The sequence below is a fragment of the Camelina sativa genome, chromosome 10 (assembly GCF_030686135.1).
Source record: "Camelina sativa cultivar CO46 ecotype springtype chromosome 10, ASM3068613v1".
Lineage (NCBI taxonomy): Eukaryota > Viridiplantae > Streptophyta > Magnoliopsida > Brassicales > Brassicaceae > Camelina > Camelina sativa.
The window spans coordinates 8,798,291-8,822,874 of NC_141889.1; the positions used below are offsets into that span (position 1 = coordinate 8,798,291).

Consider the following 24,584-nt stretch of genomic DNA (forward strand, 5'->3'; position numbering starts at 1 on the left):
ATGAGTTGACAGTGAGTGAGTTTAGTCAAGATAAAGTTATCAGAAACATGATTCTCCCTATGAATAAGTGTTCCTGCATGTTCTGTTTTGAAAACTTTAAGGTTTTGGTTTTTAAAACTGCATGATTTGTATCTATAAGATGTGAAATTGCAGGTTTGGTTTTTGATGTAGTATATTTCAGTCAATTAAATTATCAATCCACAATCTGCATTAATCACTCACTAAGAATACACAAAGTTACTTAATCTATTCTTAACAGGAATTAGTTTGTTGTAACAGTCTTAACTAGCAAAACAAATCAAAGAAAAAACATAACACAACTAACAACAAACTTTAAATCAAAATTAAACAAGTGAACCTTGGGCAAGATAATTGACTTGGAAGATAGCTAACCAATCCTAGATGTCCAGGCAATAATCAAGAACAATCCTATGGCTAAGAACACTAATGCAAATCAATCCATTTCCATGGTAGAGATTCCTATGATAATCAAGTGATAATCAACTTTTTCCAAAGGCAATCACAAAGCTAGCATGCATTAAGAACAAGTCTTAATACCACTAAGCACCCTAATCATCAATTTCCATTGGCTAGGAGTGCAAAGCCCTTGAATAGTTTGGTTCAGGAATTTCATCAAACATCTTCTGGGCAATGGAAATCCTAATGTCTAGATTCAAGCTTGATCAAGGCTTTCCAGCATTATTAACACTAAACAAGATAGGAAACACATAAATAAGGCTCTAGACATCAAAGATCAATCATTTATCTCCCTAATCTACCTACCCCAAAGTTCTAATGATCTACTCACTCATCATCATGATCACACAAAGGAAAGAGTTTGATCGTTGTGAAATCATAATAAGAGATTATAGATTAAGAGATTTGAAAGAGAAATTGCTATTAAAAACTTAGAAGTACTCAATCATTCAACAAACCAAGAGTAAATAAGCTTAAGAATCCTAAGTGGCTGCTAAACAAGAGATAACCAAAAGATCAGAGATCAATCTCCCCTTAATAGGGTTAAAGTATTTATAGCAAAATAAAAGGGAGTCGGGTCAACCCAGTTCAAACCGGGTCAAACCCGGATCAAAACTAAAACAAGTGTGGTGATGGTCTCACACGGCCATGCTTTGGCCGCTGGTCCTGACCGCTGGTCTCACACGGCCATGCTTTGGCCGCTGGTGTTGGCCGCTGGTCCAAACGATCAGTGCACGTCTACTCTTCACTCGGCCACCGTTTGGCCGCTGTTCTTGGCCGCTGCTCCAAACGATCTTCCTCTTACTGAACTCCATCGGCCAGCTCTTAAACGATTGGGATGGCCGCTGGTCTTCACTCGGCCACCGTTTGGCCGCTGCTCTTGGCCGCGTGTGGCTCCTGTGTTCACTCTGGCTGTATATACGTTCACTCAAACAGGTATAACTCATTACACGCACATCTGATTGGCCTGAAATCACCTCCATTGGAAAGCTTACTCAATTTACAATAACTTAGATGAAGAACTCTGGAGCTAAATCCCAAGAAAAGTTCTTCATACGAGTCGATCTTTGAGGGACTGCAAACTGGTTCCGAATCATCAATCATCTTGTGTGCATCCAAATGTGTGTCTTCCATTATATTGCTAATTATTGACTTATTTGGCTCCAAAGCACACTTTCCTTGTACATCTCGATCATCTGAGATAACAAACTTGATACAAAATGCAACCTAAACAACCTAAATGCTCATGAATATGCACAAAACAATGAAGAATTAAGCTCTAAAATTACATAAAAACATAAGATATCAGTTTTGAAGTTTCAGATTCTGTTTTAAAAACTAAAGGTTTTGGTTTTTAAAACTGGATGTTTTGGTTTTAAAAACTGCAGTTAATACTTTCAGATTTTCTTTAGGATCTACCATTGGACTAAGAAATTTAACAGTTTCTTAATAAAATTCTTAACTTCACTTTTTTGAGTTTTTTCTAAAGTTATAATAAAAAAAACTTATTAAGCAACTTGTTAACCATCAACCAATGGAGATGCTCTTAATCACTGAAAAAAACAATACTACGAAAATCTGAAAGTATTAACTACGAAAAACAATTCTTAACTTCACGTTGAAGATTGGTTTTTAATCACTGAAACCAAAACATTGACCATAATATAACAATACTACGAAAAAAACAAAACTTTTATTGAAGAAATTAAAATTTAACTAGGAAACTAGGAAACGAAAAAAAAAATACACTTAATTTATAAATGCAACAACGCAAATTAATAAACAAATAAGCCAAAGTAGAAGTTAGTTAAATTTTTAAGTCAGCAACGGAACAAAGTCAAGGCTCTATTAAAGTGTGTTGCTTTGGCTGCAAGGTACTCTTCCCATAGCAAACGCCGGTAAATTGGAGGATGGTTCTTGTCGCATGCCAACGGCCCGATCTGAAGATTTTTTGGTGGGCCGGCGAAATAAGCGGCTGAGACACGGTGGTGCGTCTTGTTTACCACCGCACGGTGCATCGTTGTTCTGAACTGTCCATTGGATATGATATGCGATAAATCTCCCATTATGATAACGAGACTACCTTCTATTGGCTCTACTCCAATCCATCTCGACCCTTCTTCTTGTGGACTTTGAATCTCTAGACCTGACCAATCACCAATGCAACATAATTTATAATTATACAATGTTGTTTTGGAATGAATACATATATAGATTTTTGTGATATCCACGATCCGATAAAAATTTCAGGGAGGGATTTTAATATTTGGGAAATTAGGCCAATTTTTTCCTGCTGACGTGGCAGGCGATTTTTAGAGCGATTAGGGTTTGTTACGGGTTCTGCACGCATGCCACTGTCGCCGGTTCCTCCAGAGCACTCCGGTGAGGCTCTGGTGCCAGAAAAGATTATTTCAAAACCGGTTTTGGTTGAGAATGATCAGACTATTACGTTGGATGGTTTAGAGGGAGAGCAGGAACAGGGCGCCCTGCTTCTGCAGAAGGAATCAGGGGAGGGTTCATCGGAGCAAAGGGTGGGTTCGAGTCAAGGGGTATCCTCCGCGACTACAGTTCCTCCTTTGGCCAAAAAGTCGTGGGTCCAAGTTGCGAAGAAACATGTTTTCACTCAGCAGAGGTTTGTGGTTGATGCAGTTGATGGCAAGGAGAAAGTCACCGTCCCAAAGGAGGTTTTTGCGGATGCAAAACCTTTATGGGAGGATATTGTTATTGGTAATTTTTTAACAGAGAAAGCACCTCATGTCGGAAAAATTCACATGATTGTGAACAAGATCTGGCGTTTGGGAGACAAAACAAATTTGATTGATGTTTTTGAGGTTAATGCTAACACTATCAAGTTCCGTATTAAGAATGAGGGAATTCGCAGAAGGGTTTTGAATAGGGGTATGTGGAACATCATGGATATCCCAATGGTAGTTTCGAAATGAACTCCTTTTGCAGAGGAGGTTCAACCTGCTATGAAATCCATACAATTGTGGGTCACTCTAACGGGTGTCCCTCCATCATTGTTCTCTGAGAAAGGTTTGGAGTTCTTAGCCAGTGCTGTGGGGAGGCCTATTCGGCTCCACCCGAAGACAGAAGCATGTGAGAGATTTGATGAGGCAAAGATTTTGGTTGAAGCAAATTTGAAAAAGGACTTACCATCGGAGTATGTTATTACAGGGGAAGAAGAGGGGGAACTTGATGCTGTTGTCAAGTACTCTTACCCGTGGTTACCGCCACGATGTAGTTGTTGTCAGAAATGGTGTCATCTACGAGAAACTTGTCTTTCTGTACCTCGTTCCACACCTTCGGTTCAACCCTCTATAGATTCGCCTGTTCAGGATACTACAGTGGTGGATGAAAAAGCTCTAGCTGATCAACCTGATCAGGCAAAGCATTCAGTGGAAATTGCTGCAGCAGAGGTCATTCCTCCGGGTGTTGGTAGTGGGGAGCTCGGGGGTGAGGAAGCTGGTTGGACTACTCCATCAAAGTCAGCCCGCATTCCGGGACAGCGTAGTAGTGTGGAGAAGTTGAAGTTTGGTGAGGTTTCCATTCTCTCAAATGCTTTTTCAGCCCTAAGTGGTCAGGATGAGATGGCTGAGAAAGTGAGTGCCGAGGAGGAGGAGGGGACGTATGTGGAGGACGAGACTACTAATGCACCTTTGGAGGCTTCTGTAAAGCTTCCAAACGCACAGGTTGCTTCTCAACAGGTTGGTATTCAACTGCGCCAATCGCTTCCGCGAGAATCAAAGACTGCTCATAAGGTACTATCTGCTACTTCTACTCAATCCTCTAGGCTCCCTCCTAGAGATCAGAGTAAGAGGGCCACTACCAAACTCCATTAATGTCTGGTTTTTTTTGGAATGTGCGTGGGTTAAACAAATCAGCAAAACATTCCATCATTCAGAAATGGATTTTCGATCAGAAGTTTCAGTTTGGTTGTCTCCTTGAGACTCGAGTTAAAGAAACTAAGGTGCTTGTTCTTTGTGACAGGTTGTTTAAAGGTTGGACTGTATTAACTAATTATGAATTTAATAGGCGTGGTCGGCTCTGGATTGTTTGGCGTAATGATGCTCGTCTCACACCTTTCTATAAGAGTGGCCAACTGATCACATGTTCTGTTATGCTTGAGGGACTTGAGAGTGAGTTTTTCTGCTCCTTTGTTTATGCGTCAAATTCTGCTCGAGATCGAAAGGAGCTTTGGGCTGATTTACGAGATCATTCTGACTCTCCTATTATTCAGAGTAAGCCGTGGTTGATAGTGGGTGACTTTAATGAGACTTTGGACATGTCGGATCACTCTAGTGTTGATGATCACCCTGCAATCACTTTGGGAATGCAGGATTTTCAGCAGGCGGTTAATTACTGTGCTTTGTTGGATTTAACTTCTCATGGTCCACTCTATATGTGGTGCAATAAGAGGAAGGATGATCTCATTTTAAAGAAGCTGGATCGAGTGCTTGTGAACGATGTTTGGTCTCAAGTGTTTCCGCTCTCTTATAATGTTTTTGAGGCTGGAGGGTGCTCAGACCATTTGCGATGTCGGATCCACTTAAATATGTCTAATGAGGTGCAATCCAATACTCGTAAACCGTTTAAATTTGTGAACGCCATCGCTGAGATGGAGGCTTTTAAGCCAATGGTTGAAGAGTTTTGGAAGGAAACAGAGCCCATTTTCATGTCCACTTCTTCTCTGTTTAGGCTCACGAAGAAGTTAAAGGCTCTTAAGCCGTTGATCCGTAGATTGACGACTGAACGGATGCCATCTGGTAAAACGGGCAAAGGATGCATATCTTATGCTTTGTCAGAAGCAGGAAGCAAACCAACTAAATCCTTCTCCACAAGCTATGCATGAAGAAGCGGAGGCATATACCAAATGGGAACAGATTGCCGGCTTAGAGGAGAAATACTTGAAGCAAAAATCAAAACTGAATTGGTTGCAGATTGGGGATCAGAACAACAAAACTTTCCACCGAGCAGTCGTGGCTCGTTTTGCGCAGAATTCAATAAGGGAGATTCGTATGCAGGATGGTAGTGTAACGGCTAAAGCCGAGGAGATAAAGGCAGAGGCGGAGAGGTTCTTTCGAGAATTTTTGCAGCATAAACCAGATGATTATGTTGGAGCTTCAGTTGTTGAGCTTCAAGACCTACTCTCGTACTGGTGCTCCGCAGAGGATAAGCAAAAACTTACTCGCCAAGTTACTGCTATAGAAATCAAGCAAGTGCTCTTCTCGATGCCAAAGGATAAGTCCCCAGGACCGGATGGGTACACTGTCGAGTTTTACAAATCGATTTGGGAGTTTGTTGGCCCAGAGTTTGTAGTGGCGGTTCAATCTTTCTTTGAAAAAGGGTTTCTGCCAAAAGGGGAAAATTCTACAATACTTGCTCTTATTCCAAAGAAGTTGGACGCCATGGAAATGAAGGATTATAGGCCGATCTCATGTTGCAACATGCTTTATAAAGTCATATCCAAGCTCCTTGCCAATCGACTTAAACTGATTTTGCCTCTATTCATCTTGGGAAACCAGTCCGCTTTTGTTCAAGACAGACTCCTTATTGAAAATCTGCTTCTTGCCACGGAGTTGGTTAGTGGGTACCATCTAGATTCTATTTCCAGCCGATGTGCAATCAAAATAGATATCTCCAAAGCTTTTGATTCAGTTCAATGGTCTTTTCTCGAAAATGTGCTGCTCTCTTTGGACATCCCCTTCGAATTTATTCACTGGATTATGCTATGTGTTACCACAACATCTTTCTCGGTTCAGGTCAATGGAGAATTGGCTGGTTATTTCTGCAGTTCTAGGGGTTTGAGACAAGGTTGCTCTCTCTCACCATACTTGTTTGTTATTACTATGGATGTACTGTCAAAGATGCTTGATAGAGCAGCAGGTTTGAGGAGATTTGCGTATCACCTGCAATGCAAGAATCTCAGTCTAACTCATTTAAGTTTTGCTGATGATCTAATGGTTCTCTCCGATGGTAAGCTGCGGTCTATAGAGGGGATTCTGGAAGTATTTGATAGCTTTGCAAAACGATCAGGGCTTCGTATCAGTATGGAAAAGTCTACTGTCTACCTTGCGGGTGTTACAGATTCTTGTAAACAAGAGATTATGGACCGTTTTCAGTTTGGTGTTGCTCAGTTTCCTGTACGTTACCTTGGGCTACCGCTAGTGACTAAGCGCCTCTCTTCTGGGGACTATAGTCCTTTGTTGGAGCATATCAAAAAGAAAATAGGATCCTGGACGGCTCGCTTCCTTTCCTATGTTGGTCGCCTTAATCTTCTCTCTTCGGTCCTCTGGAGTATCTGCAATTTTTGGTTGTCAGCTTTTCGTTTGCCACGCCAATGTATTCGAGAGATTGATAAGATTTGCTCTGCATTCCTATGGTCTGGACCGGCCCTCAACTGTCACAAGGCTAAGCTTGCTTGGGAAGATGTTTGCACACAAAAGACTGAAGGAGGACTTGGTTTACGATCTTTGAAGGAGGCTAATGATGTTTGTTGCCTGAAGTTAGTTTGGAGGCTTGTGTCGAATGGAGACTCCTTGTGGGTCCGGTGGTGCCGACACTACTTACTACGGAAGGAGTCGTTTTGGTCTATCAACCACACTGCCTCCAGGGGATCCTGGATGTGGCGTAAACTCCTTAAATATCGTGATCTTGCCAAACAGTTTAGTAGTGTTGAGGTGAAGAACGGTGCTCAGGCTTCTTTTTGGTATGATGCGTGGTCTCCAATGGGGCATCTGATTGATGTTGCAGGTGAGCGCGGGTTCATTGATCTTGGGATAAGCCAACATATGACGGTCGCTGAGGCATGGACTCATCGTCGTCGGAGACGGCATCGAGTAGAACATCTAAACCAAATAGAAGACGCACTAGCTCTAAAGTTCCAAACACGCACAAATGCAGAGGATATCCCCTTATGGAAAGGAAAAAACGATACCTATCGCACGAGGTTCTCAACCAAGGAAACATGGCTCCATATACGTACCACACCCGACCTGGTATCCTGGCACAAAGGATTCTGGTTTGCCCATGCAACACCTAAGTTCTCCTTCTGTGTTTGGTTGGCTACGAGGGACAGACTCTCAACTGGGGATAGAATGATTCCCTGGAACAGGGGACTCTCCCCGACCTGTGTTTTCTGCAATCAGCCCATCGAAACTCGGGATCATCTTTTTTTTACTTGTGGTTTCACCTCAGGTATCTGGGATAATCTCGCAAAAAAAATATACAAGACACGATTCTCTTTGAATTGGCACACTCTCCTTAGGACAGTCTCTGCTACTTGGACGACTATAGAAGAAGGTTTTCTAGCACGGTATATTTTACAGGCAACGGTTTATGCGCTCTGGCGTGAACGTAATAGGCAGCGGCATGGTGAGCACCCGATCACAGAAGTTCAGTTGATCAAGTACCTTGATAGACAAGTCCGAGATCAGCTCTTAGCGATCCAAAGGAGTGGTGATAGGCGTTATGCTAATGCCTTACACCTTTGGCTAGCATCAAGATTTTAGCTATTAACAATTTTTACCACATTTTAAATTTCTCTTTTGAATACTATTTTGGCTAAAGGTTGCACTAGTTCTAAACACGTATTTTTCTTTTGAATCTAATTTAACATTTTATTCAAAAAAAAAAAAATCAAATTTGGTGTTAAATATAATTCTTCTATTCTGAATTTATAGTGCTTAATTTTATATTATAAATATTTCGTTCATATTCATATGAATTATGCATAAATGCACCAAAAAGTGGGTGTCATTTGTAATTAAGTATAAAATTCTAGATATTGAATTTGTAAATGTCACTAGTTTTTCGTTTAATTTCCCTTACTTCCAAATGATCAGGCAACCAGTTTAGTCCTAATTCAAGATCCAGATTTACTTAATTTTCGTTTGAAAATTTGTTCTTTCGGACCGGGCACCCCAAATTAAGACATCTTAAAAAAAATGAATGTGTGGTTGTTAAAAAAAATGTAAAACTACAAATACAGTTAACTGAAATGAGATAAAAGATTGAAGATAATGGTAAATATCCTAATATATAACCTGGAATATTGCCTTGGTAGAGAATGGTGAGTAGGGAGGAGTCGGTGTGAGGTGCTAACCCCATGGCTAGATGAGGGTCAGGGCAAACCGGGTAAGAGTTTAACTGTAGAAAGGATTGGATTGAGTCGGTTCCTGAACCAGTTTTGTCTGGTACAAGCCATCCCAAATCTTCGTGTGTTAGCCCTAACGAAGCCATCAACATGGTTATTAGTCTAAGACTTAGATCATCCATCGCCTTCTGGTACTCTTCCATCACATTGCTGCATTTGACAAAAATGTGTTAGAAATTTTGAGTTTTATTCTCATTAGTTATTATATATAATGTCACAGAACTTCGTAAATTTCGAATACCTACCATATTATATAGAATACAATAATTTGATTTGGGTATAACAGCGTTCAGATAAAACTATAAATATGGTAGGTATTCAGATAAAAATTATAGCATAATTAATTTGTCTTCATTTTACACATATATTCACATAAAATTTAGAAACAATAACAAATTAACAATCATAATTAGTTTAATTTCTTCACTAGGTAATGAGCATTACTTAGGGTAATAATACTAATATAATATCATCATTGTTATAATTCGAGAATAATATCTATTTCAAAAAGATATATATCTTATAAAATTTTGATTACTCACCAGAACTCGGCATGATCGTCGGGCCATAAGAGTGTAGCATGACGCCTAAGAGAGGAACCCAAGACGGAGAATCCTTCAGACCACATGAGCTTATCATAGAACATGGAGATCCGAACCACACCGTAACCAGTGGACTCGTCGGGTGATCGGACGGCTAGGATCTTACGATGCATGGGCAAAGAGAAAAGCCTCTTCATTTGGCACTCAACGTTGTGAAGTAACGAGCGTGGGACCCCATGGTCGGTGATATGAAACACACCCCATTCCTCACAGGCCTGCCTTAGTAGCAAATGCTGATCCGGGTTGGACAAGCTGATGACGGGGATGGGTAGGGACATGGTTTTAGGCTCGGGTTCGGTTTTGGACCAGACGTGAGAGTTGGGTAACGTTTTGGTGTTGGTGAAGTCTAGAGGGATGATACGGTCACGGGTCACGGGGTTGTTCTTGAATAGCTCTGTGACGGAGCTCATGATGATTGTATATATTTATAGGATTTACTTTTGTTTTCTTTTTCTTTCTTGTGAGGCATCTGATGGAGAGATAACATTGTAACTTAAGCACTATATATAGAGGTCGATCAGTAAAGAGGTATAAACACATGTGGATTTATGTGGAGAAAAACTGTTATTTTGGAAAAAATATGTGGAGAAAAACACATGTGGGTTTTTTTGAAAGGAGAAACGAACAAGTCTCTCTCCTCCGGTTTAGTGAAAAGGCGATTTTAAAGGCGATTTTGGCGAAACCCTAATTTAACCCTTTTGCCGTCGGTTTGGTCTCACGCCGCCGTCGAGAAATTCTCCTTTCTCCCTCCTCTTCCTTTTTGACCCAATGGTGAACAAGGATCCTCCGGATCCGTCCATTTCGATTCCAGATCTGAATCTAGCTCAATCTCTCATGCCATCGACAGAGACTTCGGAGGTGCTAGAGGCTCAAGTTCAGATATCTTCTGAGGTGCTAGAGGCTCAAGTTCAGATATCGGATCCAACTATTACTCCTCCAACCGAGAAGGTTGAAACTCCACCAGTCATCGACGATACAACACTACAATGGGCAGCGCGTTTCGACCCAAGTTTGCGCAACCTAACCAAGGCGGTCCAACCGACAGTAATGGAGGATGGAACTCCTAAGGTCCGAGCTCCGACAAGTGTAGTATTGAAATCTGCAGACACTTGGAAAGATCACATAGTCGCTCACTTTCATGGTAATCCTCCACCAGCTGGTAAGATTTTTGTGGATCTAAATCCCATCTGGGGTAAGAAGGGTCGTATTAACATTAGGATTCTCCCTAATGGACTGGTTCTCATTTACATTCCCTCGGAAGCAACTCGTAAATGGGTAATTGAGGTTGGGTGTTGGCAAGCTGGGAACTGCTTATTCACGGTAACGGCTTGGTCTCCAACAGCATCGCTCACTCCGGTCAAACTAGTTTCACTTCCAATATGGGTAATTCTAAAGGACGTCCCGCCTCAGCTTTACTCGCTTCCGGGCTTAAGCACAATAGCATCGGGAATAGGAGAGCCACTACACACGGAGAAACATCAGCTTCCTCCTCTCTCAGTGGACACGAGAATAAAAGTTGAGATATTGCTCAAAAAGTTTATCCCTCAATTTTTGCTCGTAGACGATGATGATGGAAATGAGGTTAGGATTTGGGTTGAATATCCTTGTCTGCCTCCCAAGTGCGATTACTGTGGAGAGTTTGGGCATTTATACCATCGTTGTCCTACTGCACCATTAATCAGTAGCAAGTCACCAATCATTGAGCTGAAAGATCAAAATACTTCCAATACCCCCACTAGTATTGGAACGGAGTTAGCTCCTAAGATTCATGTGGAGAAAACTAAGGGGACAGATAAAGGAACACCGCCACCAAATGCAGTCGAGACAGAGGTTCCTGCATTCCTGTCTCGGAGTAAATCCTTGCCTATTGCTCAGTCAACTCATGTCTACATAGATTCACCTCCAGCTGAGCCTCCCAATGAATGGAAGATTGTAACACGCAGATCAAAATCTCCCAAGAAGAAAGGAGCGGCACATAAGAAAGATGACAACTCAGTTAAAGATCTTCCCTCGAAGAGCAGAGCGGGAGGGAAGGCAGAGGAAAGTAAGGCTGGACCCTCAAAATACCTTGAATCTAATCAAGTCAAAGCAAAGCTTGTGAAGGATCAAAGATCAGGGAAAGCTCCTAAGAGTGGGAAGAACGCCAGCAGTGGACGACCACCAGTCAGGGGTCGTCCCAACCATCATCCTTGAAAGCTTAGCTTTCAACCTTTTGCACACCGTCGATGATGAGTACAATTTTTTGTTATAATATATGTGGACTAAATACCACTCAAAGACAGCAAGAGCTCAAAAGTTGGGTACTGTCTAAAAGACCTCTGTTAGGAGGCATTTTGGAAACACATGTCCAGGAAGCAAATGCGGACTTCATAATGTCAAATACTTTCCCAGGGTGGAGGTATGACATCAATTATTCTACTAAAGCAAGGAATGGAAGAATATGGATTATTTGGGATCCCTCTATTAATGTTTTCATCTATAAGAGGACGGAACAGGCAGTTATGTGTGGAGTGTTTGATCCTTCGACAAACCAATCATACTCGGTCACCTTTATCTATGCCAGGAATAACTTAACTAAACGACGTGAATTGTGGGAGTCGTTGGATGAATGGAACCATTATAGCACTCAGCAAAACCATCCTTGGATTATACTCGGTGATTTCAACCAAATCCTCCATGCACACGACCACTACTCTCTCTATCCTTACACTCTACCACTTCAAAGTATGGCTGAATTTCAGAATTGTATTGACAACTGTGAGTTAGTGGAGTTGACTAGTAGAGGCGCCGATCATACTTGGTACAATGGGCAAGGATCCAATCCAATTACTCGCAAACTGGATAGAGTTCTTGCAAATGAAGCATGGGGAGCAGAGTTCCCGCAATCAAACGCCTTGTTCGATGCGCCAGGTGGATCAGACCACTCTCCCATTCTTGTCACCCTCTCTTCGGACATTGAAAGACGACTCATACCATTCAAATTCTACACCTTTTTTATCATGCATCCAGATTATGAAAATTTATTGGGTACTGCTTGGTCTCGGGAGGTTATGAGAGGATCAGCTATGTTTGCTTTATGTCAAAGGCTAAAGGCGGTCAAGATGGGGTGCAAGTCACTTAACAGAAGAAGCTTTAGCAACATCCAGGCAAGAACTGCAGAAGCCCATGATAGACTCACTAGTATGCAAAACGTTATTCTGTCATCACCAACTCAGGCTTTATTCCTGGAGGAGAAGGAGCTCAGGAAACAATGGTTATTTTACTCGACGACAGATGAGTCTTTCCTGAAACAGAAGTCAAGAATAAGATGGTATGCGGAGGGGGACTCTAACACGAGTTTTTTCCACAAGTCAGTTAAAGCTCATCAAGCGAGGAACATGATTTGCTCTCTTATGAATGACAACAATGAAAGGATTTCAGACAAGGCACAACTTAAGGTCATGATAGAGGACTATTATAAAAAGCTCCTAGGCACAAAAAATGATTCAGTTCAACCTCTATCAGTGGAGGAAATCAAAGCTCTAACCCCTTTCAGATGCGACGAAGATTTGGGGACCAAGCTGCGAGCAATTCCTTCTGCGGAGGAGATCACTACAACTCTCTTCTCTCTGCCAAGGAACAAGGCGCCTGGACCTGACGAATTTACCGCGGATTTCTTTATAAATGGATGGGAGAGGGTAGGACCTTGTGTAATTGAGGCGGTAAGGGAGTTCTTCATCACTGGTAAACTTCTGAAGCAGGTAAATGCCACCATCTTGGCTCTAATACCAAAAAAGGTGACCTCAGAGAAACTGGGTGAGTTTAGACCAGTGTCTTGCTACAACACAATATATAAGGTCATATCTCGTATACTTGCCAAGAGGCTCAAGCTATTCACCAACCTGGCAGTTCAGAGGAATCAATGTGCATTTATAAAGGGGAGGTTACTATGTGAGAATGTTCTTTTAGCAGCAGAGCTAATCACTGATTTCAACAAAAATGGGCCTGTTACAAGAGGATGCCTCCTAATTGATATATCAAAGGCTTTTGACAACATCGACTGGGAGTTCCTCATTAACATCCTCAAAGCCTATGACCTACCAGAGGTGTTTATGGGGTGGTTGACAACTTGTCTCTCTTCTCCTTCCTTTTCGGTTGCACTAAATGGAGAGCTAGTAGGGTACTTCCAAGGCAAGAAGGGTCTAAGACAAGGAGATTCTATCTCTGCACCCTTGTTCACTCTAGTCATGGACATCTTATCAAAGAAGCTGGATATTGCTGCTGTTCAAAACAGTTTCAAGCCTCATCCTCTCTGTGTTGATCCTCTCATTACACATCTCAGCTTCGCAGATGACCTTCTAGTCTTCTTCGATGGCACAGAATCCTCCCTGGCTGCAATTCTTGATGTACTAGAGAATTTTAAGGTAATATCTGGACTAGGAGTCAATCTCGCTAAATCATGTCTGTTCCTCGATGGAAATGACAGAAATGACATCAGTGGAATAGCTTCTCGGCAAGGATTATCACATGGAGCCTTACTTGTACGTTACTTGGGAGTTCCACTGATTACTCAGAAGCTCTCTCCGACCGATTATCAACCGCTTATTGATAAAGTCAAAGGAAGAATTTCGGGCTGGACTCATAGGCATCTCTCGTTTGCAGGTAGACTGCAATTGCTTAAATCAGTCATTAACAGCACCATAAACTTCTGGAATTCAATCTTCCTTCTCCCCAACAAATGTCTAGAAGAGTTGGAGCGTATTTGCAGTTCCTTTTTGTGGAAGGGAGTGTCAGATTCAGCTCGAGGAGCCAAGGTCTCTTGGGAGATAGTTTGCTCCCCGAAATCGTCAGGAGGCCTAGGACTTAAAAGGCTGATAAACTGGAACAAGATTTTCGGTCTTAAGCTAATTTGGTTAATCTTCTCTCAGGCTGGTTCTCTATGGGTATCGTGGATCAAAAAATACTTGATAAGAGGAAGGAGTTTCTGGACTTCAGATTTCAGGAGCACAGGGAGTTGGATTTGGAGAAGGTTGGTAAAGTTGAGGGAACTAGCCAGACCCTTTATTCATTGTGAGGTTGTTTCAGGAACTGGAGCTCTTTTCTGGCATGATAACTGGACAGGACTAGGACCTCTTATTGATGTAATTGGAGATTTGGGGCCGCGACTTTCAGGTATAGGACTCCACTTTAAGGTGATTGAGGCTGTTTCTAACGGGGAATGGGCGATATCCCGGGGAAAGAACCCAACTATTCAATTACTCAGAGCTTGTTTGCTCAATATTAATCCACCAAATGATCCAGAAGGGGCTGACATCTATAGATGGAAGCTCACACAAGATCAACCCGGAGGTTCCTTCAATTCAGCGCTTACTTGGAGGAAACTGCATCCTATGGGCCCTGCAGTCTCTTGGCACACTCAGATATGGTTCAAGGAAAACATACCGAAGATGGCGTTTATGGCTTGGTTAACAGTGCTAGGCAGGCTAACCACAAGGGATAGACTGAGGAGTTGGAATCTACAAGTGCCCTCTTCTTGTCTACTCTGTACTTCAGGGGAGGAGACTAGAGACCATATGTTCTTCAGCTGGCCATACTCAAAGGTACTATGGTTGGATTTCTTCGCTCCTCTTCAACCGAACTTACCATCTACCTTCACTGGTTGTTTAAATTGGATTAAGTCTCCTACCACAAATAGGAAGCTTAATACAATTTGCAAACTGTTGTTCCAAGCGCTTTTATACAACATCTGGGCTCAAAGGAATGCACAGCTTCACTCTGCAACTATTCTCTCAGGGACAAGGGTAAGAAAAGATATCCAACTACTGATGAGACGAAAACTCACAGGATTGGATAGAGCTTCTTCCGCATTGCTACCCTCAGACATCAATGATACTTATCTCCACCACTGGTTCTCCAACTTCCAACCGTCATAACCTCCACTCTGCCTTTCAATCCTAACTGCTTCCCAAATCGTTTGTTTATTGCTTCCAGTAACTTGTAAAAGAAAACAATTTCTCCATATATATAAAACGGTATCGTAAAAAAAAAAAAAAAAAAAAAAAAAAAAAAAAAAACTGTTATTTTGATTTTAACTCTTCTTTTTTTTCTGCCTAGCGGATCAAAATAAATACATAATTAAGATGTAAAAAACAAATTAAAAAAGGCAGAGATATATTTGTCGTTTGGGGAAAGTACATTTATGGATCGTGTAGATGAAAATTTCCTGACTATTTTTATGAAATTCGCCACATACCGTATATGTCTAAATTAAAAGGTGTGATATGGAATTGAGACTATTTGTCAATTATAGCAAAACCAATCATCTGACGGTTTTCAAAACAGATTTGTATTTCAAAAACTATCACAAGTTCATCGTATTTATTGCATACTCTACATATGTTTGCATCGTTTAGCTTATGTGCTTCATTCATGGACGTTGACTTTTGTAGTGCCAAATATGAAAATATATGTATATATGTATCAATGTATATGTATTGAGGAAATAGGGTTCATAATAATGATCGAAGTGCATTTAAAGTTGTTCTCTCCATGAGTCTTGTCTATACAGCTCAGGTGCTTTCTTTACCATTCAACCATAAACAACTCTAACATACACGTGTGCCTTTCTTTTGTCATTTTTCCCCTATTCTCTTAACTTCTTTTTTGTCGTCTTTTTCAACTATGTGTCATGCATGTAACATTTCCATCTATGCGATGACAGCTTTTATCTTGTCAAACAAATAAAACTAGACAGCGCGCTCTATCAAGATTGTTACTTGTTAGTATATGTTCGGAAAAAGTTGTTTAGGCGTGTAGAAGCTAGACATGAGTGATGTATTTTAATTGTCAGAAGTGGCTTTAGGAAATGAAAACTCAACGAACTAGATGTCTTCGAAACGGGTTTCGATGGTATAGGCTCTAGCCTCTAGCTAGCGTTCTTGTTTACTTATTTGTTTTATTTGTTAAGTTTTAAAACAATATCTTTCTTTTAATGATGCTGTTTTAAAACTTAACAAATCTGAACACTTTTTGTTTTATTCTATCCAATCCTTGCAAAGTTCTCAAAACAACGTTGAAACTTAATACTATAAAAAATGTACCGTTAATATGTAAAATAAAATGTCTCCATCAGAAAAAGACTGATAGCAAGAAATTTAAACAAAACTTGATTCATTAACAATCACATGGTATTTATGGAACCACATTTGTTTTATTACAAATGTATTACAAATGCCGTGTAAAACTATGGTTCTATTACAAATTTATCACCAAGTCTCGATCCCACTGCCAGCTACCACCATCTTCATTCTTCAAGCTAATCGACAAAAAAGTTTGGAATGTAATCACTGCAAGACGTAAACGCAAGCATTGCCGTAACCTAATGCGCAGATCTGGTTAATATGAACTCACACTATGTGACTTCCAAATCTTGTCTCTCCTTGTTTCAATGTTTTTGCCATGGGTTCAAATCCACACTCTTACTTTGTAATGGCCACACCTTTTCATTTTATATGATATTAACATTCATAACTAAAAAGAGAAAAAAAAAACTCTGGTTCTATTTTTCCCTTTTCTAGGGTTGATAAATATAAAGAAATTTTCACATGTATCACACCAAAAAATCTTATTCTTTCACAGTTAGTCAAAGTCAAATAAAGTTTCCATGTATTAGCCACCACACAAAATTATTACAAAAATATCCCTGTAAATAAACTGTTATCATTTGGTTACACGAACCAACTACAATCTGCTAAAGAATTATGAACTGAATAAAAAATACTTTTTTAGATGAGAAAAAAAGAAGAAGAACAAAAGAAAGCGGAAGTTAAAAAAAAACTGCATTCTTCACTAAAACAAATTCTGGAAATTAGTGAGAAATCTTAGTTTATTTTATTTTCTCAACTAATAAGAAAGTTAATAATTGATCGTTTAAGAGATAATTATTAGCAACAAACGACCAAATTCAAGAAAAAATTGGATGAATTGAAGAGTAATCTGAAGATAATCAGAAGAGGAAGGATGGCATACCAGAATCTCGTTTTTGAATTTAAATATGCTAATATATGCTAGATTTACAAGTTTAAGTGTAAAAAAATATTAAAACAAAGAAAACAAAGAATTATGAAAACACTGTAAATGACTACTGCAAAACTAGGGTTGCAAAAGAGGATACTCAGGTTGCAGATGATTACAAATTTACAATTTTGTCCCTCATTCAATTTCTTCCGTGTACGTGTATGCAGTTTACGGTGTACGTAATATTGATTATATACTATTGTGAAGTTGGTGTACGTAATATTTACAGAGTTTGTACATTAGAAACATATGGTTAATGTGTATGTACACATGAACAAACAAATTATTACTGCGTACGTACATGGTAATGGTAATACTAATATCTTCAGTTTTCTAATGACACGATTCAAAAATAAATTAAAGAAAAAAATATTTCTATAATGAAATAGATATTAATAGTTAGAGAAAAAGAGTTATAACTAAAAGTAGCCTCGAAGTAGCCATCCTTGACCAGTTCACATTTTTCGTATGTTGGTAGTGGTGTCGGTCGACATAACACCTGAAACACGACCCGTAGTCGATTTCAAGCACCTCTCAGCCACTAAAACCTAACTCCACAACCAATACTCTTTCCCTAACGATTAAGCACATACCCAACGTATTCACAATGACAACAACCAGAAAAAAAAAACCCATGGATTCTTTTCAATCCATCTTACCCATGACAAATCCACCCCAATCATCCCAAAACCCTAGATAAGCCTAACACCAACCACTTATTTTGGATTAAAGACAAAATCTGAGGAAGGAGCAACACCTCACCACCAGCAGAGCTTCCCCCTCCTCCTCCACGCCATATCATCACCACTCTCCTTCTGAATTTGCTGGAACTTTCCACATAAACCATGTGATGGAGCATGAAGGAGAGAGTTGAGGAACCCAAAAAGAAAGAATGGAGCCTTAAAGATCATATATGTTTTTTTGAATGTTTATTTATAATTCTGAATGTTCGGAATGTTGTACTATTTCTGAATAATTATAATTATGAATGTTATATATAATTAACAGTATAATAACGTTTCCAATAATATTGTATATGTACGTACACAACATTAATGACTTGTGTACGTACGCAGTTGCAAAGAATCGTACATCAAAACAGAGTACTAACAAAACAGAGTATTAGCAAAACACATCGTACATTGGTTATGTGATTAATTTTATTTATTTTATATTTTACCTTTTTACTACTGTAGCAAACAGAGTTTATTCCATTTAGTCACAAAAAGGGAGACAATCTTAATTGACTTAACTAAAGACTTCATTTGGTTTGTTTGCTTGAAGGGTTTAGTTGTCCAAAATTATGAAGATAACTAATACATGAAAAACACTTTTGACTTTTACGTAAAGTGAATAAGAAACTCACTTCAGGGCTACTGCGTATAATTTACCCATAAATATATTGATTAAAAAAAAAAAAGAATGTATGCATGTCTTTTGTTCGGCGATATCAACTTTTTAGTGGGCTTACAGTAAATGGGCTTATTATCAACACATTTCAGGTAATTGATATCTCGGAGTCCGTCTATAGACCGCTTAATGCTGTATAATCTGTACGTACTTGTTTACATCTATGATTTTTGGCGATCCATCGTACAGTTAACTTGTGGGGTTCGTTTGTAGGAAAATGTCATCGTTCATAGAGTTTTGGTGAGCAGATGTAGGTGGTTCGATCGGTTTATTAGAGAGCAAACTTAACATGAGAACGATTAGTATCCGGGTCTCTCAAAAGCACTAAAATGGGATTGTCTTCCCAAAAACTAAATCATAATGAGACAACATAATTTGGAGAAGAGCCGAGAAATACACTAGAAGGAGAAAGAGAGATGCATGCATGGTTTTGGTTTAGGGCTAGAGTTGGACTTGGACGTGATCCAATGTTTGGCTGAATTTAGAAAAGTGATTCATGAGAAGAAAAAAAAAAAAAAAACTACATCGTAGACAGAGTCAACCATGAGTTCAAGTAAGAACATTTTGAGATTGTGGTCTTAACTATATTATAAAAATTAGGAATTTGATAGAAAGTTCGATCGATCAAAATTCTGGTTCTTCTATCTTATTTCCGTCTAAATAATTTGTCAACAATTCAGTTTACACAAAATTCTGTCGTCTTCTTATTTTTATTTAGGTATATATACAACAATTCAGTTTGTATATATTGAGATTGAGCGTCTTATTTATATACGTTTTAAACAAATAAACAATTACGACTTAACATAAATGTATATAAAACTTCAAGAGATTGGTGTTCCAGAAAAAACTCCAAGAGATTGGTGTTCCAAAAAAAACTCTTAAGAGATTGATTCATGCAAATAGTTGAAAATGAAATCATTTATAAAATACAGGGCAACTTGCAGTCTTACGCCGAGATTTTTTTTAAAAAAACAAAGTTTGATCAGATGGATGATTCGTCTAGATACTTCATTGTGCTTATAGTATTGAATACCATTTTGACATTTTTGTCGTCTCTCGATTTAGAAAGTTATCAGATAATATAAGCCATCGTCTCCCTCGATATATAGTCTAATAAATTCATTCACTGAACCAAAGTAACATTGAAGTCAATAATCTAACCTCAGCCATTTTTTGTCATTTAACTCTTCTTCTTATCCTTTTTTGTTTTCTCAACTCTTCTTCTTATTAAATGTAAATAAAAACAAAAAAATGACTTCAGAACTGAATACACATGTTCGTGTGTTTATACAATAAGCAAGTGAGAGTTTTTTTATGGCGTGGATCAAAATGTCTGAGGTGGACGATTATAAGCTCCCATATTGATGATAAGCACAAGGACGTCGATTTCGTTTTACATAGCTCTACCGTAAATCGTTTTAATTTATATTATTTTTCATTCCAGCTAATCGCCAACTTGCTCAAAATTAACACTTTCTATCTTTCAATAAAATTATTAATATGTCATATAATATATAGAAAAAAAGATGACTAATTACACGAAATATAGGAGAATACATGGTCACAAATACCAATTATACTATTGTATCCTCAACTACACGAAATATATGTATTACATGGCCACATGCATGAACTATATGACATTATATGGTCAACACCATAGACATACAATCCGGTACACCGGTCGATTGACTCCGGCAAAGACCGACGTTGATTCTGGCGTTGACTAAAAAAATTGTATTCTAAATTTTTTTTAAAAATTTATATTAAATCATTAATAGTTTTTCATTATTAAAAACATATTCAATTCAATATATTAATATTTTTATATATCTCTAATGTATTCATTCTTATAATTAGTTAATTTTTATTTTTAAAATATAAACTAATAGTTAAATAAAAATCATTGATAATTATTTTCAAGATGTAATATAAAGGTATTTGCAAAAATATTCTTATTTTATACCCTTTTGCAAACATACCCTCTATATTGTTTAGCTAAAATCAATTTTTTGTATGTTTATCTTTTATATATTAGAAGTAAATATTGTGAATTTATTTTGTTGTTGTATACATGTTATTAAGAGTATGCAAATTTTATAGTAAAAATATCTAAAATTTTATACAACATTTACTATGCAAACTATAAAGTAAAGAGTCATATACTCCATCTTTTGCATATTATTTTTATAATGAAAGTAGTTGAATTTGATTTTATGATTTTGTAGTATTTAAATAATCTTATTATCAAAGATTTATAATTAATCATTATTTTAGCTTTAAAAATAAAAATTAACTAATTATAAGAATGAATAAGTTAGAGATATATAAAAATATTTAGATATTTCACTGAATATATTTTTTAATCATGAAAATCAAAAATGTTTACATATAATATTTCTTATTTTTGATTTTTAATAGAAAAAAATTAATACATTTTTTTTGTCAACACCAGAAGTCAACGTCGGTCTTCGCCGGAATCAACGTCGGTCTTCGCCGAAGTCAGTCGACCAGTGTAACGGATTGTATGTTTATGGTGTTGACCACATAACGTCATATAGTTCATGCATGTAGTCATGTAATACATATACTTCGTGTAGTTGAGAATACAATATTATATTTGGTATGTGTGACCATGTATTCTCCTATATTTCGTGTAGTTAGCCATCTTTTTTCCTATTATATATCTTCGTAATTGAAATTAAGAACTTCTAGCTTTTACACAAAGCTTACGAAATAACTTAATTATTATTTCCTTGAGTTATTTCTATGTTTCAGAATTAAAATATTACTCATTAAAATATATTGGGTTCAAATTTAGTATTTTAGATTTAAAGTATAATTTTTAGAGTTTACGATTTAGTTTTGAAGGTATAAAGTTTTTAAGTTTGTGATATTTAAAAGAAAAAAAATTAATGATATTTTTGAGAGAAAAACAATTAATAATATTAATACTTTGATAATGTTTCATTTATTTTCTACAAGTTTTAGAAATTGACTTTAGTTTCTTCTCGCGATTCTATACATGTACAAACATTAAATCACCGAATCAAAAGCAATATTTTAATGAAGTCAACGTCAGAAATTTTTCATTTATTTCTTCTTCTTCTTATCTTTTGAAATCTAATAAAAAAATAATTATTTACTGACTTCAGAAACTACACAAAAAATTATATGTATATGCGCGTGTATTTGTTTATATATAGAACAAGTGGTACTTTCTTAATTTGTAGCTCCAATTAGTATTCATAACGTACCACAACTTACCACAGCAACGTCGTTTTTGTTTGATATAAGCTCTCTTCTATATCATTTGATTTTATATTCATATGCAGTCTAATCTCCAGGTTGTTTGGGAAAAAGACTTTCATACTTCGATAATATTTAAATTTGTCCACAACACAAAGCATCTTCGTAAGTTCGTATACATTCCTCCAAATTAAAGAACAGCTTGTAAGTTGTAGCTCTTTTTCACAGCCCAATGTTTTTTAATATATTTATTAACAGCCTCATGACATAACTTACTACTCTGCGTAAAAAAACGTTCAAGAACAGAATTAATACGTTAGTTATTTTGGCACTTCTACGTCGTTATTTACGCTTTGTTGTTGTGATCGTTTAGATATCTTATGTGTTTGGTAATTCTTCGTATATGATTAATTAGCCCCTTAACAATATTTACATCGATAAATAATATATAGACAAGTTCTTCATAACATGTGGTCTTATTTAAATTATTATCGTATAGAATATACCTCAAGTTTGTATATATATGGTTACCTAAGATTCGAAGACTATTCTAAGTAGATGTAACTCACTGGCCATGTCACTAGCTTGATCTTTAACTACAAAATATTCAAACAATGTGGAAAATAACCATTCATTCAATACGAAAATTAAATTACATAAATGAAAAGCAAGTTGCTTAGTTTGCTTGACAGCTTTACGCAAATTGGCCGGTTTATATATTATAATGATAAAGTTGATAAGCGAATAGATAATTGATAGCGCTTATAATATATTGACCTTAAGAGCTTTGTCTTAATCCCGTGGTTTAATAACTAAAATTACACATTAATTACTTATTTAAAAAACTGTTAGGCCGAAACGCCAAATTGCAGATGCAAGCAAAGTTTGAGTTGTGGAATCAAAGTCAAAGCTGCACACTATTGTCTTTCATCAGTTTTGTTCTTATCGTTCTTGCAGTTTCCACGCAGTAGCCGATCTCACTAAGTAACAAAAGATTTGTTCTTTTTTAAAGATCGACCAAAATCGGAGTTGGTAACAAATATATAAATATGACGCCAAAAAACTATATAATATACGTTTTCATGTAGAGTAACTATGCACCAGTCCCTGATATTTATTCTGATAATAATAATAGTATATACTATATATTAGATTATTAGTAGCATAACGTATCGCATATTGATATGAATTTTTAAAAATTAGAGCCATGTTAGCACAAATATTAAAAACTTAGCTAGCAATAACTTTTACTTTTTTAGCCACACAGCCTTAAGCACTAATAAAGATATTTGATTTTTCTGAACGTCGTTTTCGTTGGAAGACATAAAGCTTCTTGGTTGGGTGAATTTAGAAGAAAAAAATATTCAACGTAATTTTTGGAGAACAGCTTGCGTGCAGACGACAACATTCTTCAAGTTGCCACTTGAACCCTCAAATTGGCTGCTTAATTAGAAAGAAAAAAAATGTCACTTGTTACTTTGTTAGTCTTTTCACGAAATAATATATATTTAGATTTTTGTCGTTATATATAAGTTGGTGGGTTGCATTTGTCTTATGATGGTCCACGTTAATTTCGTGAGAAACCTTTAACGTGTTTCTTTTGAGTTTTTCTTTTTTTCTTTTTATTTGTCTGCTCAAAAACAGGAAGTACTTTAAACCAAAATCATTACTTGATTACGTGTTCCTTAATATCGTGTTTTGATTGTTTACAAGGTATTGTTATCGCTATGGATGACTTGTAATAATCTGTTCTACTTATATATTACCCACTTCATACCATTGCATTATAATGATGATGATGAAGAAGTGTTACGTACTTGAACTTATGGTACAACTTATCTTCCGGTATCGATCTAATTTAGAACTTCACGTCATTTTCCATAGTAATTTTTACTTAGTGGGCAAAAACTTTACGATTCGCATTGGTTGGATCCGTGTTAGATTGTATAATGTGCATTACATATTTCAAATTCATTGTTGTAGTTTATATATTTAAAGGTCGTAAATCATAGTTAAAAAGAAAATATCCGTCCAATAGACCACAACTATTCACGCTTTCCACATAAAGTGTATTCACATTTCATCATACTTTACGTGATCATTTAGATGTCTTGAGATTAGTCTGTTGTAAAGAAACACGACTAAACAAATAAATTATATATTACATCATCGAGAGATCTAAAGATTTTATGAACTAATTAGGTAAACATTAGAGTAAATATACTTTTACGTTATAATTAAAAAGTATAGCGAGAAGAGAAGTTCATTCAGAGGTTGAACTCTAAAAGAATAAACTTATGTCGAAAATGTAATAACTCTTAACAAAATCCTCTAGGAATTAGAAACTTATAGAAACTCTTATTTGGGTCATATCAAAATAAGTATGAACCAATGTTTTAAGTTTTTTTACGGTAGCCTTTAGTACCATTTTCCGGCAATGTATGTGGCCTTTCCGATTGCCCTTTTATGTGGTTGAAATTAATATAATTCGTTTTTGTTTTAAAGAACTTTCGTATTAGTTTGCGTAGTAAAATTTTCGTGGGCAAATTGGATTTGACTCAACAGATATTAACACTACAACTGCCAGTCCATGAAAACCTAAGTCAAGATATGTCATTTCTAAACTACTACTC

The 24,584-nt window shown here is 37.3% G+C and overlaps 1 protein-coding gene, 1 long non-coding RNA gene and 1 pseudogene across 2 annotated transcripts; 2 read left to right on the plus strand and 1 right to left on the minus strand.

The window, feature by feature from the left end:
- Positions 1 to 2,059: 2,059 nt before the first annotated feature.
- On the minus strand, positions 2,060 to 9,644 carry LOC104718161 (gibberellin 3-beta-dioxygenase 3). Its single transcript, XM_010435842.3, has 3 exons — positions 9,175 to 9,644; positions 8,523 to 8,782; positions 2,060 to 2,623 (listed from the first exon to the last, which is right to left on the minus strand). The coding sequence occupies exons 1-3, from the start codon at positions 9,642 to 9,644 to the stop codon at positions 2,298 to 2,300; spliced, it is 1,056 nt and encodes a 351-aa protein (XP_010434144.1). The 3' UTR covers positions 2,060 to 2,297.
- LOC147935913 (uncharacterized) lies at positions 2,826 to 8,044 on the plus strand (annotated as a pseudogene).
- On the plus strand, positions 8,630 to 9,795 carry LOC147935914 (uncharacterized). Its single transcript, XR_015568241.1, has 2 exons — positions 8,630 to 8,763; positions 9,178 to 9,795. It is a non-coding gene; the product is annotated as an uncharacterized LOC147935914 (long non-coding RNA).
- The last annotated feature ends 14,789 nt before the right edge of the window (positions 9,796 to 24,584 follow it).